The sequence below is a fragment of the Trachinotus anak genome, unplaced genomic scaffold (assembly GCF_046630095.1).
Source record: "Trachinotus anak isolate AG129_WGS33_773 ecotype Australia unplaced genomic scaffold, CSIRO_AGI_Tana_v1 ptg000003l, whole genome shotgun sequence".
Classification (NCBI taxonomy): Eukaryota; Metazoa; Chordata; class Actinopteri; order Carangiformes; family Carangidae; genus Trachinotus; species Trachinotus anak.
This window is the reverse complement of record NW_027273854.1, coordinates 23,665,437-23,683,333: the sequence shown is the minus strand read 5'-3', so window position 1 is coordinate 23,683,333 and position 17,897 is coordinate 23,665,437. Positions and strand designations below refer to the sequence as shown.

At 40.1% G+C, this 17,897-nt stretch overlaps 1 protein-coding gene across 10 annotated transcripts in view; it reads left to right on the top strand.

The window, feature by feature from the left end:
• LOC139618633 (thyroid hormone receptor alpha) overlaps window positions 1-17,897 on the top strand; it is a 108,994-nt gene that overhangs the window by 64,529 nt on the left and 26,568 nt on the right. For 8 of the 10 annotated variants that reach the window (XM_071474734.1, XM_071474737.1, XM_071474732.1 and 5 more), the window contains one exon: window positions 7,046-7,274. In XM_071474734.1, the coding sequence (XP_071330835.1) occupies window positions 7,219-7,274 (56 nt within the window). In that variant the 5' untranslated portion in view covers window positions 7,046-7,218. Of the gene's footprint in view, window positions 1-7,045; window positions 7,275-17,515; window positions 17,889-17,897 lie in introns of those variants that run through there. The other 2 variants (XM_071474741.1, XM_071474740.1) reach the window with 2 other exon arrangements.

Genomic DNA, 17,897 nt, shown 5'->3' with positions numbered 1-17,897 from the left:
TCGGACACCGTCCAGAAGGTCCCCACTCTGAGACAGGCTGGAGTGTGTCTGTTCACAGGAGGGTGTGTATTTGCTTCAGTACACACTGCTGTGTGTGTGTGTGTGTTTGCCAGGTTTCCAGACAGACTGGTACAGTATGTACACAGCTGAGTGTACTGATCTCTGGCCCATATGATTGTGTGTGCCTGTGTGTGTGAGAGAGAGTTTTTTTTATTTCATTGTTGTAATTTAGTTTTAATTGCTGGAACAGTTTGCAGAACTAAAGTTACAGATGTAGCTGCACAGATACGACAAAATAGAAACAGTTACCAAAAACAAAATAAACAAACAAAATCTACAAACACAAATGAACACAATCAGAGTTGATTTCAACAGTTTAAAGGTGTTAGTGTAGCTCTTTATAAAGTCATGGTATCTAACACTGTGACACTGACTCTTTGTGCAGTGCAGTGTTTCATGTGTGTTACATGTGTTACCTCTATGTTAATACTGTGAGTTGTACATATGGTTAGAGACAGATATCTCATAGAACACAGAGAATTGTTCTTTGCGATACCTGTTATGAAAATATGTGGCACATTCATATGTTGAAAACACTTGTAATTATTTGTCATGTATGGGCACGTTGAAGTACAATGTTCATAAGTTTACATATTCATACTGTTTCACACTGACATAAAAGTCTGTCAGAGGCTTTGGAAAGTTTTCTGACTGCAGATCATGGGAATTGTAGTTCTAAATAATATCATGAAGTATTCAGACACCCTCAGTTTTCACACACTTTACTGTGATGTAGATTTAATTTTACATTTAAATAGAGGCCCATCAGTCTACTCTCAACAACCCATAATGAACTGAATTGGTGATTGATGTGTGTTTACAAAGCAACTAGAATATACTGTAATAAATCGACTGTTGGTGGATCACGAGGGCGTGAGGTCCATCTGATCTCTCACACTCTGATGCCATCTACTGTCACATCTGGAGATGTGGAGCTCAGCTGCTTTTTCGCTCGGTTCAGTGTGAGTGTCTTAAAAAGTAGTGGAAGCTCAGGCATTATGTTTTCATATTATTATCTGTAATTATTATTTTCACAGTTGATCAATCTGCCAATTATTTGTCTGATTATTTTTCTCATAAATCAGTTCATCTTATAGTTAAGGAAGTGTCAAAAAATAGTGAAATACCACACCACAGCAAATTCTCTCATTTGAGAAGCTGGAACCAGAGAATGTTTGGTACATTTTTTTGTACTATATTTTTTTGAAAAATGGTTGAAATTACTATTAATATTGTTTAATTTTCACACTATTTTCTGTTGATTGACAATTAATTGCGTGTTAGATGACTGGAAATTGAATCTCTTTGTGGTTCTGTCTGGTGGTTGGACAAAACCAGACACTTGTAGAAACCAGCTGGACTTGATCAAACCGTGATGAGCATTTTCTGCAATTTCCTGATATTTTATAGACTAAACTATTAAAAGTTAATAGAGAAAATACCCTTTCACATTTCAAAGAGATAATTTGTCTGTAATTTTAGATTTGTATTTAATCCAAGAAAGAATTGTTGCCAAAAATGTCTTTAAACTTTTAATTTCCATCAAGAATAATGCAATACAAATGAGGCAGAAGGTGAAATCAGGAAGTGCAATATTGCATGAATACAGTCACCTGACATAATGACCCTGATGACCCCTGTGGTGCTCGCTGCATTTACATCACACTTCACACTCTCTGAACTCTGAATCTGAACCATGGCACTGAAACTACTGCACATAGAGCACATAGCTGCATAGCTACAAATATACACATCAAGTCCTGTGTGTGTATTTAGGGTGATGTGAAATGATATGATATATATGTTTGTCCTGTGACAGCCAGGCCCTGCACAGGAGCCAGGTCAGCTCGGGTCACACTGATATCCAGACCACCAGTGTTGTGGTGATTGTGGTGCCCTCATCTGGACACACTGTGTACATGCACACAGCAATGGATTAGTGGTTTCATTCATACACACAGACTGAAAGTCCTATTTATTATTAGTTATATTACAGTTAAACTTGACATAATATTATAGTTTAGAGTGACAGTGGTAATGAATTGACAAAGTGAACTGATTATTTTTTTGGTTACATGTGCAGCAGCAACATAGGATCATCAGTGTCGTCCCAAACTATGAATAGACAGTAATATTTTAATCTCTGGCAAGTGTCCATGCTGTTAGCTGCATAATCCACTGTGAACCCTGAAGTCGCTGAAACATGACACAGTTAATAATGATTCACAACCAGGAGGACATGATTTTTGTCAAACTTTGGGAAAACATAACAAGTCTAACAAGTGTTAACAGCCTGTCTGATGGGAGCCAAACCTCAGGCCGCCACAAGACGCTGCTTTCTTTGATTTGATTAGATTAGATTTCAGTAATGAGGACGTCAGAGAGTCGCTCACACCCTCCAGCCTTCACTGTAGTCATTGTATGAATATTGAACATTAATTACTGAGCCATTGAGTCTTTGATGAGCCTTCACAGATGGACTGGTCAGGTGTGGCCTGCTGGACTTTGCATTGCACTGTCATGAAACACGACATCAAAGTTCATGCTGCATGCAGACATTTAGAGGGTGTGAAGTTATTCTGAGAACTACACGCTACTTATATAGATGCTGGCATCAGCCCACAAAATGAAGTGGTCTGTAGTTGTAGTACTGCAGTCACATCAAACTGTGTGTGTGTGTGTGTGTTTGAGCATTAGCCAAGTTTCCAGACAGACTGGTACAGTATGTACACAGCTGAGTGTATGTACTGATCTGTCTTTAGATAATGCGCAGCACATTGATCTGTATGTTGTCACTGACCCATTGGCCCATATGATTGTGTGTGTCTATGTGTGTGTGTGTATGTGTCTGTGTGTGTGAGAGAGAGATTTAGTTTTTTCTATTTTACTGTTCAGTTTTAATTGCTGGAACAGTTTGCAGAACTAAAGTTACAGATGTAGCTGCACAGATACGACAAAATAGAAAAAATCTACAAACACAAATGAACACAATCAGAGTTGATTTAAACAGTTTAAAGGTGTTAGTGTAGCTCTTTATAAAGTCATGGTATCTTAACACTGTGACACTGACTCTTTGTGCAGTGCAGTGTTTCACAGTGACATTGTGGACTGCTGTGGTCACATTAACAGTGTTAGCAGAGGTGGTGGCAGGATTATAGTGGGTGTGTAGCAGTAGCCAACAATACTGGACTCACATCCATTTATTTATTGTTTGTTTGAATCTAGGCAGGGAAGGTTGACTCCGCTAGCAGTGATAAAGATTATTATGTGACGAGAAAGGGTGGGCAATATGACCTGAAGTTTATGTCGTGATTTTATTTTTTTTTTTTTACGAAATTGATATTATAGCACTGTCTTATAAAATTAAAAGAGATAACTCCACCTCCTTTCACTGTATCGGCAATGTAAGCTGATGTGTTTACTGGCTCAATATTGAAATGAAAATGAGGTATAGGCTGGACCTACATGTGCATTGGCAGTAGTAACCTTCCCCCATGATGTAGGTTAATTAGTAAATGTAATGTGATTCATGCTCTCAGTTAGCAGTAACAGCCATGCTGCTGTTTATAGCTGCTGGTGAACTACACTGCTGAGAAACCTGAATCTGAGCAGTGAAGAACATTTCTCATGTTTGCATTACTTGTGATCTGATGCACCACAAATACACCGGTGACAAAACTCCTAATAAGGAGGCAATAGAAAAAATAGAAATACACTGAATGGCTGTTTCTGAAAAAATACCTACAATAAATCTTGTCAATACAATGAAGTGATAGAAAACTTTTAAGCTGCAAAAACTTGACTCCAGTTAATGGGAAAGTGATCTGAGACTTTTGGACTCCACTCTTCATTCTAGTACAAACTTGAAACTTTACTTTAGGTTGCACGGCTGTTACTGTACCTACACTTTTAGAGATATGCACATGCTGTACGATCTGAATGAATATACTTTTCTCTTAAAGACGCTCACAGGACGTTTTCTTGTAGGCTAAATTAAAAAAAAAAAAAACACTTATGTTTACGTTTTCTCTTTCCAAAACATACTGTGTCTGTGCTTGGAGTCTCACAAACATGTTCAGTGTATTTACTTCCTCAACATTTGGTTGCAGTTTTTGAACTCTTGAGACCTAAAACTAAAAACTATAAGACTATAAGAGCAAGAATCAGCAGTGATACCAGCAGGTCTGAGGCTGCTCACATGGTCACAGTGACATTCTTGTTCAGAATCTTAGTGTACGTCTGAGGCTGATGGAAAGTCGAGTCGAGTTTTTATTAATACAGTGTCAAATCACAAAAGTGATCTCAAGGAATTTTTCAGAGATAGAACAGGTCTAGTATAATATTGATGACAGTGACCCAATATTTCCCACCATTAGCAAACGCTTGGCAGGTATTTAGTCATTAGCCAAAGTACTGGACAAATGAAGATATTGACCCGATGGTGCAGAGGATCACCCAAAGTGTGGAGGGAGACGTGAATGTCTGTAACAAACTCTAAGCAATTGATCTGATGGTTGTTGAGACATTTTACAGTGGTGCCAGAGGAAAACATCCTCTGGGGACCGTGAAAAAGTGGATGTGCAGTCCATTAAATAGTTGTAAAGATGCTTCAGGCAAAGACCAAAGTGTTCCCATCATTCAACTTACCTACCAATGAACCGGCACACTCTGCAGCCTGCCCCCCTTTTTACCTTTTGATATTTTTCTTCATCCTTTTTCCCCTCACCCCCTCCCAACCTTCTGCCTTTTAGGCTATTTATTCATTCAGTTACTCATAAATATGCTTTTTTTTAGCAAGGCTGCAAAATTAGGGCATAAATGGCTTTTGATTTCACAGTTAAAACTGACCATGTGTTGAAACCACTACAACTTGGCAGACGAGCCTAAATTTGCCTTTGCTGTGTATCTGCAGGGTCGAAGTGTGACTATGAACTTTAGCCACAAAGAGGGAATAACAAGCTCACAAAACAACATGAAAACTGTTGAGTACAAGTTCTCCTAAATTCCTTTCAGAGGACCTGTAAGTAGCTTATAGTAAATTAGATTTGGCCCGAGGAAGTTTCCCCCAATAGATCCAGGATTGTAGTGGTGCTAGAGCACAGTGAACTCACAGGCTGCATTGTGAAAGAAGGCGAGCCACTATAAGGTCTGCTTCAACCATTTAAGGAGGAAATGAAAGGGTGAATCAGGTTAAAGGGTCTGAACTCTGGAGTGTTGTACCCTTAAGCTAAGTTCAAGTTTCAGCCACTTTCAGAGCAGATTTTAACATGTGAAAATAACTTCTCAGTGTAAACTGAAGAAATCCCTTCACAGCTGATCAAAGTTAAACAGTATCTAGAAATATAATCAAGACATTTGTGTCCAACAAACACAATCTGTCCATTAGCTTTACCACTTTGAGGGTGGCAGGGAGCTGGAGCTGAACTCAGCTGACATTGGACAAGAGGCAGGGGACACCATGGACAGGTGGCCAGTCTATCACAGGGCTACTCGGTGTTGTCTATTGTATTTGTAAGCCTGTTCACAAAGTAAGCAAAACCATCAAACATACTGAGCTTCTTGATCCTCTGCACATACTGAGTTAAGCCTGTTGAGTGTTTGTGTTCCCTCAGGGCAGCTCTGTGAATCCCAGCGTCCTGGTCAAATGTATGGAGGATAAAAAATGATAAATCATCAATTTAAAAAAAAAAAAAAAAAAAAAGAGCATATTTTTTTATATAATTGAGGGGAAAAAATCCATATGAATGTAATAGAAATAAAGAAATAAATAATAGATAAAAAATAAAATACATACTACAAAATACTCTACTAAAATACATAAATGAATAAATTAACATAGGTAAGTAACTGGAGCATAAATACATGTGTACCAAAGATATTCCCATCTGTCTCAACTGTACTTTGTTTTCAGTGCTAATTGGCAAAGTTAGCATGCTAATATGCTAAACTGAGCATGATAAAAAAAAATACACCTGCAAAATATCAACACGTTAGCACTGCCACTGCAAGCATGTTAGCAGCCTCACAGACTTTACTGCTGACTCTTTTCAGATCAGTTAAAAGTCAATGACTAAATGAGAAGATTAGAGGTTGTATGTCAGGTCAAAATGAAAATAAATCAACAACATTGCCCAGTGATACTAAGGAATGGTGAGAATATTGTTCATCAAGACATTTAGATCCATGAATTAATTGAAAAAAGGGATTAAAGTTCGATCAAAACAAAATAAAAGAAGTACAAAATAATGGGAAAGAAGTTATGGAAAACATAACATGATAATATAATGAGTATATCTGAGAACCATACTTTGTATTTTATTGAATTAATTGGTATGTTCCAAAGAAAAATTGATAATATTTCAAATTATTTCATATTATAAAAACAATAGAGAATGAACATATTTAATCCTAACAGGAAACTATCAAACTAATGTTTGCATTGCACTTTTAATTTAATAATTTTATTTATTACATGCTTTATATATATGTGTGCATTATGTAAGTGCATTTGTATGTAATAATACTTTCACTTATATGTATTTTACATAATTTCATGTGACATAACCACATGAAATTGATCAAGTGATTAATTTTCATTGACCTCAGGAAGAAACAGTCACAATGACAGTGCCACCATGGAAAGCTTTACTCTGATGGTCTTCATCTCCACCAAACAATGCTTTTTCAGGGGAACAGAAAATTGTTTACTTAGCTAAAAGCTAATATGATTAAAGTACTGCTCCCTCCAACCATCAAATCCAACCTTGTGACTGTACAATGAGATGAACACAGACAAATGTCCTAGAATAAAATCTGGAGAAATTTGTGGAGTATTGACTTGGTTGCATGTAAATATACGGGACTGACTAGGTATTTATACATGATGAAAAGAGAAACTACATCTGAAATGTTATGTAATACTGAGCATTCAAAATGTAATGTTAATGTCTCCATGTGTCTGTGTCTTCTGTCTCTTCCCCTCCAGCTTTCTATTGCTTCAGCTGACGCCTTGCCCATCGTGCTCCTCCCAGCGAATCACTGCCCAGATTCTCAGATGGCTGTCTGTTGAAGGGGCCGCCGGCGAATGCTGAGCAGGCTGGCGAGGTCGGGGTCCGCTTTGTTGTCCTGTGATTGGCCGCTGGATGGTGCGGAGGCTGAATGGAGCAAATGTCGAACAAGCAGGATAGCAACTCCTCGGAGGGGGAGGAGAAAGGGTGAGGGGGCTTGTGTGTGTTGAATGGAATGTGATGGATTGTACCGTGTGTGTGTGTGTGTGTGTGTGTGTGTGTGTGTGTGTGTTCATCTTTGATGTAAACATGAAAGGAAAGCACAGATTAACAGTGATTTGACAGAAGTGGCAGATGAAAGAATAGCTGCAGGGATGGATGGATGGATGGATGGATGGATGGATGGATGGATGAAAGATAGAGACGTGCATCAACAACTTTTTTTTTTTTCAAAGTACACGTTTGAATAATTTGCTCTCACATTTCTGACATAACCATATCTGAAGTATGAATTAATTAGGCATTATGCTTTAACAAAAGGAAGAAGAGAATATGAGAAAATTCCTAATAATACTTAATAAGTGTGGTTGTGCAGCATAAGCTACATAAATAAATAAAGAGGAATGTATTGTTACAGTGTATTTAGTGTATTTTGCAGAGAAGTAAGGGATGGCTGAACGCTCCGTCACGCTGCCATCTGTGCCCTCTCTGTTTCTCCAGCACGTGCAGACACACCCACACACACACACACACACACACACACACACGCACACACACACACACACACACACACACACTCACACACACACTCACACTCTCTCTGCCCTCGTCGCGTCATTAAATTCAGTCTGAGTTCGGAGCCAATGAAGGAGCAAATGCAAACAGAGCAAGTGAAATCCCATATTTTATCTATCCACCATGTTAGTGTATGGAGCCCCAAAGTGTTTGTTAGAAAGTATTATGAAATGAGTGAGCTAATTTAATATATAATGATTTAAATAAAATTTTGTATTTCATTTGATTTAATATATGTATGATATATGATGTAAATTATTATATTTACTTTGTTATATTAATTATTTCAAAAATGATTCAAACTGAACTTATTATGAAATTGTATTTAATGATTCCTATCTTCATAATAACCCAGAGTTTTATTTCATAAATCCATTTTCCCCAGTCACACCTGTATTTCATGACACATTTTATTTCATAATGTCACTTTTTATTTCATATTTTTCAGCCAATCATGCCCCTTAACTGAACAACTGCTATCACCTTTAATCAATCAGTTAGCTAGAGCAACAACAATGTCCTTTTCATACCTGGCATTAAAATGTATCTTCACACGTGTCTCCAGTGACCACGTGTGATCAGATCGCACTTCTCTGCTTTATATTGCAAATAAGCTCATACACCTAATGTGTTTTTAGCCAGTTCAACTGTGACAGATGGGTCTGTTGTCAATATGTTTGTTTAGGGGGGAGGCTAGATAATCAATATGCTCAGCTACAGTGAAATTAGGTTTTACCCATTTGAAATTTAAAAAAAATAAAAATCCATATATCGTAATGGATTGTTGTGATCATTAATATTGCAGCTGGTCATACAAATAAGTCAATGTATGAGAAACACTATGAGAGATAACAATATTTTCAGTTCATTATGAAACTGTGGCAGGATTAATCAGACTGTGGCAGATGAGTAGGCAGTCTTTCAACGTGGCCCAGGGCGCTTTTATGTCCACACATGAGGCCCAGACCACCTCCAAATATGGTCTGAGTGATCAGATCTCATGTGTTCTCAATTCTACCCGGATGTGTTCAAACCTGTACATAGCGCTGTCCACCTATGATCACATCACCAGAGATACACATCAGTGCCAGGTCTGAGCAGGGCCAAAGTAATTCTGAATCAGTCATGTAGAGCAGTGGACCTCAAAGTGAGGTCACGATAATTCCATCCATAAGTAACATAATGACAGGATGTGTGACTATTCTGGTCGTGGGTTTCAAACACTTTTTGTAGTAAAACCTCTAAAAGCTTCTCAGATGTGGGCCCATGATCTAATTTGTGTCAGTTTAGGGGATGTTGATGTGAAAAAGTTGAAGACCCACTGATCATATATAAAAATATATAATTTTTAATATTAATTTATGATATAGACATGGGTCAATATAAATGAGAAGTAATACTTTTTAGTACTTTAAATTGGATGTGGATTTATCTTTGGCCCTGACAGTCCCCCACTGATTAATAACACTTCAACTTCCTCTATGTAAAAATCCTGAGCTATGTTTGATATTGTGTTTTACACACGTAAAAAGTGAAAACAATGGAAACCTGGGGCTGTAAGCACATCAGCTCTTACTTCCTCATTGAGATTCTGGATCAGGATTGAGATTCTTCTGCCCCGTCCACCATTGCTGCTTGTGCTAGGTTGAAAGATGAAAGAGCAGAGAGTATCAAGATGGTTAGAGGAGGAAACATCAGAGAAACTCAGCCACATTTTTGAATGGAACTGGATCTTTTATTTTTATTTTTTGTTCATGTTGTTTGTTAGCTTGTAACTGGCAGTGGCTGACACAGTGTTAGTGCCTGTGCTAATGCTTACTCTTGCTCTCTGTACTGACAAGGTTTTGGTGACAGGTGAAAGAGAAGTGTGTGTCAAGGTGCTTAGCATTCGATGAAACACCAGAGAAACTCAACCACATGTTTGGGCCTCAGACTCAGATGAGGAGTCTGTTGTGAACCAAAAACGGCAAATCTGGCTCTTTGTCAAACTCCATCCCTGGAAGTTGACAGGATTGATTCCTTAGGTTATATGACTAATCTGTTTTTATGAGACTGTCATTGTTTCTCTGCAGTTCCAAGTTGGAAATTTGCAGTCATGGCGTTTACTGATTATTTTTGCTCATAATATGTCTTATATTATATAAAAAGCACCATATGGACATGTTAACAAGGTTAAAAACTTGATTCTCATTGGAGGAATAATCTGAAACTACAGTATTTTTCTTGCCGATAATATTGATGCTATATTGTATATTCATGTCCCAGTGATGATGTCAAAGAGTACAGTTGGAAATTGAAGGGTGTAAAGCTGGTGTCTTGGCCTCAGTTCCGCATGAGAACAGTTGTTAAGATATTGTGCATACCACCATATTTTTACGTTGGTGTGCTGAGCTTTATTTTCCCTAGGCCACAGTGGCGTGGAATTCACCGTGCACTGTGTGAAATTATAACCTGTCACCTCGCACCATCATCAGGCCAAAGCTTTTGGTTTTCTCCTGACTCCTTACTCATACCCAAACATGCTGCATGCACATAAATGCTTTTAGCACAACAAGAGGTATTGACTTTGATGACTTGACCTTTGTTATGACCATCGCCATGGTTACCCTCATGTAAGTAGCGTACAATGTGGCCAGAGCAATGTCAAAGTAGCATCTTCCTGGGGAGATAATTGGACGTTGGCAGAGGACTCTGTGTGTGTGTGTGTGTGTGTGAGCAGATCAGTTTGTATTATTGAACAAGTATATATGTGTGTGTGTGTGTGTGTGTGTGTGTTTGCAGGTGTATCAGTCTGTTTTTCTGCCAGCAGAAATGTTTGTGTATTTATGTGCATGTTTATGCAGCTATAGGAGTGTGTGTGTGTGTGTGTGTGTGTGTGTGTGTGTGTGTGGATTAGTGGAGTGGAGAGAGCTGGATTAGGAGCAGCGAGGGCAGATGGAGGCACAGAAAGCAGAGGACAGCTCAGGACGCCTCAATATGTGACATCAACAGGGGATTGTTGCTTTGTGTTTGTGCGCATGTGCGTGTGTGCACACACAGCACAGGCAGCCACTGAGCATGCACGTGTTCTTGTGAGCGCTGCCTCATGCCCTGACCCCTCCCCTCTGTGTTGTCTGAGTCACAGAGCATGCTGGGTACACACACACACACACATTCACGCACACCGAGACGTTGCAAAGCTTCATATAGCCTGAAGACGGAGATACTGAAATAGAATTGTGTGTGTGTGTGTGTGTGTGTGCGTGTGCATGTGTGTGTGGTTGTCAAAATTAACTGCAGTGTGAAGCCTCTGAGTATTTCAGGACACAGTTGACTTTCACAATTGCAATTTAATTAACATCTAAATAGAAGGACTGTGTGGGTGTGGGTGTGGGAGTGGATGTGTATGTGTATATGCATAAGTATGTATTTGCTTGTTCGTGTTAAGTGTTTTTAGGGGCTGTATTTCATATTACAAATGAGAGGATTGTGTTATTGTGTGCCTGTATATTTGTAAAGTGAAATATGAGTCACTGACTTGACTGCACCACTTTGTCGTCAGAGAGCTGAGGGAAAATCAAAACCTAAGCAAATCCTTTTAAATTCTTCCTCATTGATCCCACACAGATTCAAATTCCAGCATTGGTAAGTAACAAAATGAAAATGAGATGAGCAGCTAAAGGTATTTAATGTTGACTAAATGCAGCTGACACACTGAAGTAATAGGTGCAGTCTTCTTTCTTTTATAAATTCTTTTATTTTTCATGTTTGCAAATTGGACAAACAGGCTTTATCACTCTTCCACTTCTAAAAGGCCATTCTTTTCTCAGCGAGACCGTGTCCTCAGGTGACCGCTCTGTAGTTGTACATTGAGTTTATTAGCTGCAGCAGCAAACACAACAGCAGCTGTGTGTTAATCCACAAGCCTCTTGGCCATTTGACCTGCTGAAGTGTGTATGTGAAAGGGACAAATTAATGAAGTAAGTAGTGAGTGAAGGTGTGAATGAATCTATGTAATGTGTTTGCGGTTGTTTACCACGCCACGATTCAGGACAGAGAGCTGTTTATGTTGCCAAGTTTTCAAAGCAGATTTGCTGTGGAAATGTGCAACAGCTTCAGAAGGCGGCAAAAATATTTTTTTCAATTGCAAGAAGCGATTTAAAACAGCTGTGGGTTGATGTCATTTCTTTGTCGCCTCAGTCAAGCGTAAAAACTCATCTTGCGATATTTCAACGTTTCTTTTTCAAATTTCCACCTATTCATTCAGGTTTTTATTTTTTTGCATATTGAAAATGTTTATAAAAACTGATGGATAGGGGGCAGCCTGGTAGTCAAGTGGTTAGGGAGTGTAACCTGTGAGCGCTCTTAGTATGCAGTCACCAGTTCGACTCAGGACCTTCCACCTGGCTAGCCCCAGGCTTCATGTGACAGCGGTGTGACATAGCACAGGCATGGCTATATGCAACGAAATCTAATGCCATGATGTCATTTAGTTTCAGTGTGACAGTTATCCATCACATGAGAGCTTGTGTCCTCTTCGAACCAACACAACTCTGAAAACAAACTACATCTTTTTTGTTGCCTCTATGTTTGGACCTGTGACTGTGAGCATGGCAGCACGCCAGAATTGTTATCATGAAGCTCTCCGGCAGCCAGATAACCTCTCCCTCAACATCAGTAAGGCCGAGCAGGTGGTGGTGGATTACAGGCGAGCATTCCTCCGTTAATAGAGGCAGAAAGAGAGCATTAGCACTTTTACGTTCTTCAGTGAGCACAGCGCAGAGAACCTGTTATGGGATCTACGCTCAGGAACTGTGGTTAAGAAGGCACAGCTGTGAATCTGAAGCAGCTCAGGAAGTTTGGCTCAGGCCAACAGAATTTCAGGGTTTTCTACAGATGTACCATGGAGAACATCCTGAGGGGCTACAGTTTCTGGGACAGTATCACAGCTCAAAACCCCACAGCTCTAGTTTGCAATGCAGGCTTTCTGTGGAAAATTTCAAGCCAATTTTAACGAAGCTCGGATAAACTGTTTTTTTCATCGGCTGAAAAACTCCTTAAGGGTTGTTATACAACTTTTTCCACAGTAGTACACCTCATGAAGAGTAAACACAACTCCACATGTGAAATTGGTGCTGTGCCTGTTTACGATCGCTGTACAGAACCAGCTGAGGAGTAAAACCAAAAGGGATTTAACTTCTATTTTCTTTTCAAAAGATCCTCATCGTAGTGATACTTTGCAAAAACCTACTACAGAACCTACATTTGACCAACTTAGAGGAAGCCTAAGCCATGGTCATGGTTGCACTGTAATTACAAAGCTGCTGTCAGCAGCTAGTTAGCCTAGCTTAGCACAAAGTCTGGAAACAGGCACAAACAGTCTGTGAATGTGGCTCTGTCCAAAATGTAACACAACCAGCCAACAGGACCTGAAGCTCATTAACAGAGGTTTCTCTGACTGCAGAGTTTCAGGATCTGGATCTGTCACAACCACACAACACTCATTATTGCTATTATTATTATTAATGCTGCTATCAGGCTGCCTGACAGTGTTTGAATACAGCAGTATCGACAGCTGTTCCACCCACCATCAGTCTGGTTCTGTTCGAGTTTCTTTCTGTGAAAGGGAGTTTTTTTTTTCTCCACTGTCACCAAGTGCTGCTCATCAGGGGAACTGCATCACTGTGAGGTCTCAACATTACTCATCATCATACAATAGCCATACCGCTTATTCTTATAGAGCCAATCCCAGCTGACACTGGGTGATGGCAGGGTACACAATGGACAGGTCACCAGTCTATCACAGGGCAGACATACAGAGACAAACAAGCATTCACACTCACAGTCACAACTATGGGCAATTTAGAGTCACAAATTAACCTGCATGTATTTGGGTTGTGGGAGGAAGCCGGAGAACCCGGAGGGAATCCATGAGGCACAAGGAGAAGCTTGCAAACTCCACACAGAAAGGCCCCACCCGGCAGGTTCAAACCTACAGCCTACCTGCTGTAAGGCGACAGCGCTAATCACTGCATCGCTACACCACTGCATCGCTGCATCGCTACACCACTGCATCGCTGCATCGCTGCCACCACCAGTTATCCCTATAATATTGTTCAGTCTTCACCTTACTCTGCTGTATAAATAAAACTGAAGTTAACATGAACTAACATGTTACTTCTCATTTGTTTAATCTATAAAATGTTGAAAGAGTAATAATACATAACCTCTGGCCAGAGTCCTGATGCTAAGCTAAGCTAGCTGCCTCTAACTTCATATTCACAGAACAGACATGAGCTCCTCATCTAATTCTCTACAACAAGGCAAATAAGCATGTTTCCTGCGAAATGCAAAAGTATTTGTTTAAGTTTGTGCGTTTGCTCAAAATTTATTTTACAACAGTCAAATAAACACAAGGATGAGATGAGGGAAAAACCAAAGTGTGAACAGGAGCCATGTTTCCTGAGGTTTCCTAACAAAAATGAGAGAATTAACCTTCAGTATTTGAATATTTGAATGTCTTCACTCAGTATTTAGACTGTTGTTGCTGTAGAAAGCATTTCTAATCCACTGAGTCTGGCTGTTCTTTTTTACCTTTAGGAAATAATTGTCTGGACGCCAGCACTGATAGTGACATAACACTGTCTGTGTATGTGTGTTTGTGTAACCACCGGAGGAAAGCGACTGTATGAACCCTTTCAAAATCACTGAGGTCAGACCCCACATAACCTTTTTCTATGCTAACGATGCTGACACTCACAGGCGCGTCACAGCCATGGAGGCTTTCATGACCACATATGACAGGGTGGATTAGTGCGTGACACGTTCTCCTGCAACCAACTGTGTGTCTAACGACAGTCATGTGATTTTTGACGGGACACTGAGCCATTGTTCAGTCACTCTCAATCAGCTAAATACTGGAAATCGAAATGTAAAAGCAGCGATTTCTGTCCTTTAAAGCAACATTTTCAGTGCTGCTCCCTTCTCCGCAGTGAGCCGGGCGTCTGACAGATCGCTGACGCTGTGGATTTTACCTTGAGGTGTTGCTAAAACCGTCAGTGCTCGGTTGAGGTCTGACAAAAAGGTGACATTGTCAGTAAAATGGAGGAGATGTTAGAGGAAGTGATGGGGGCAGAGGGGAAAAAAGGAGTCGACAAAGATGAGAATAAAACTAAATGTTTAATTAAAAGTGACACTTTTGTGAAATCCATACAGAAGAAAACAAAACAGTTTTTCAGGATTGTTTTTTTTTTTTTTTGTAATTGCGCTCTGAATGGCAGGCATGTGGAAGTCAATGTGTAAAGACGGGATGAGCAGAAGAGAGGGTGAAATCTAACGCTAACAGGATTAACAATTACTAAAGTCTGTTTACGGCTTTTCTGACGTATTGCTGAACTTTTATCTCATCCTGCAGACAAAAGAAGGAGGTTTGCTCTTGTTACATTTTCAGGATTTTGTCTCCTGTGTCTCTGTACCACTCTGTCTGCACTGATGTCCTCACATTCCCTCCATGGCCTTTGCAGTCGCAGCAAAGTTAAATATAAATACAAATGAATATTTTGCCATCACATTTAAAGCAAATTATTATGCCCCCACTACAGCGACAGTCAGGGAACTTCTTCAGATTTAGCACAGACATTCATTTGGACTCAAGGATGAACTAATTAGATTTTGGTGGTCAAAGGTCGGCGTTATGGAGACCACTCAAAACACTGTTTTGGCCTTGTTAATGCAAATTCTCAGAAAAGCATTGAGGGCCTTTCTGCAAATTTGGCAGCAATGTTCACTCGCACCCAAGGATGGACTAATTAGATTTTGGTGGTCAAAGGTAGAGATCACAGGTCACAATGTTTTTGGTCGTAACTCACAAATTTTTACACTAATTATGAGATAATTTACCACAAATGTTCGTTGGTTCGTTGATGGAGGCGCGCAACCATGAGGCATTAATGGTTTTGAAATTTTTTAAACAGAGACTGCTTTTCATTTCATTCACAGCTAGTTGCCTGAGCTCCAATTTCTAGTCATTTTCTTTATTTTATTTTTATTTTTTGGGGCATTTTTTAACTTTTATTTTGTTAGCCACAATGAGAGAGAGAGACAGGAAAGTCAAGTAGAGAGAGAGAGATGATGATATGCAGCAAAGGGCCACAGGATGGGATGGACTTAAACCTGGGCCGCTGTGATCAGGACTCGACCAGGTGAGCCACCCATAGTCAGTTTATCCCAGTAGCAGGAGTATGATGTGTGCTATTGTAGGATTCTGTTTGGTCTGTCTGCAGGTTAACAAGGTTGTATAGAGAAAAGTCTCAATTGCAGAGATAAACAGGCCTCAGCTATATCATGTAGATTAGTGAATGTCACTCTGTGGTGTGACCTTTGCTTTAATCTTGTTAAAAATGTCCATTTTATTTATCTATTGTCTTGAATGTAAATTTACACAGTATTAATCCCATCAGAACAACAGGAGTCGTGTCCTGCTCATCAGTGTCTTTCTCAGAGTTTATATTTTTAACAGCACTGCTGTTCCCTTCTTCAGATCTATGTTTAGTAACTGTCAATGAAACCTAACATTTCCTGCACAGGTATTTTCACATCACAATCCTGCCAGCAGCTAAAAGGCCATAATCCCCTCCCCCCCTGCTGTGGAAGGTTTTTAAAGTGAAACTGCTGCTGGAGGTTTCATTGACAGCTACTGAAAATACAGCAAAGTAGAAGTGAATGGAAATCATGAATAAGAGCAGTATTTCTGTTAATAAATAGAAAGCTAGAGCAACTAAGAGGTGAGTCTGAGACAACTGTGTTGATGCAGTGATGGAGTAAGTGCACATGATGCTATATTTACCCTCATCGCCGTTAAAGTGCAGGTAATTCCAACACTCAGCCTTTTTTAGCAGCGGGTCAGTCAGCATTGGAGTGCTTTCACTTGGGAGTTTACAGCACTGAAGGGTGCTTCAGTCGCTCTGGAGCTGTTATGTGTCAGATAAACCCTGTTAGTAATCAATCAGGTGGTGCGCTCCTCAAGGTAGTTGTGTTTGCAGCTGCAACTACGGCCTTGACGATAACTTGTTGTGATTATACTTAGAGCAAAAAAGAGATCACAGAGCAGTCTAATTCAATTGATGAGAGAACCAGCATCCCTGTGTCCTCATAAGACTTCACTCAGCTGTACTGGAGAGACTGCATCAGCCTGCTCTTATGTAATCAAGTTAGCATTAAAGCTTAAGTGAGTTTGGATGTAGAGTGGCAACATTTTTTATGTTTTGTTTTGTTTTTTTTTTTAGTTTTCTCATGTGGGACAAAATGAAAAGAGCAAAACAGAAGAAAGGCAGAAATGAAAAGGGCACGAAGGGAGAAAGTGACAGGAGTCAAATGTAAAAAAAAAAAAATAACAGCAGGGACGACAGGTGACGGAGACGGAGAGAGGGCGGTGGAAGGATAGAGGAAGACGGGAAGTGAGGGATTCAGGCGTTTGGGAGAAGAAAGACAAACTAAAAAGCAAGGACAGGAAGCGATAGAGAGCTTAGACGAGGGAGAGCAGAGCATGACGAGGTGTATGATCATGACAGAGAAACACAGAGAGCATGTTTCCAGAAGGTGACGGGGGAGGGAGAGGAAGAGGGAGGGAGGGAGGGGGAGAGGAGGGAATAAACAGAGTAGCCATTCCTCCCAGCAGTCAGTCTGAGGCAGAGAGCTACTGTTGACTGTTAATATCTCAGCCGAGGCTCCGCTCGACTCCGCTGCGCTCTGCGGGGATCAGCTCCAGCAGCCAGTTCACCGGGAGGTTGGTTCAGCATGGCCAACGGTTTAAGCACCTCCTCTTAGAGGTTTATAGACCAACGAAAGCTGCTGCTCGCCTCACTCGTCTGCTGTTGGAGCAGTGGAACTATTGTTGCGCTGCTGGAGTGGAGCAACAACAATTGGGTTTTCATGTAAACTTGGCTGAATGGGACACATGTACTGACTCCGCAAGGTTACCATTCTCCTCTTCTGGCATTCCTGCAAAGGGAGCACCATGCATATCTTACAGCCATACTGCATCAACAGGTTGGTGTG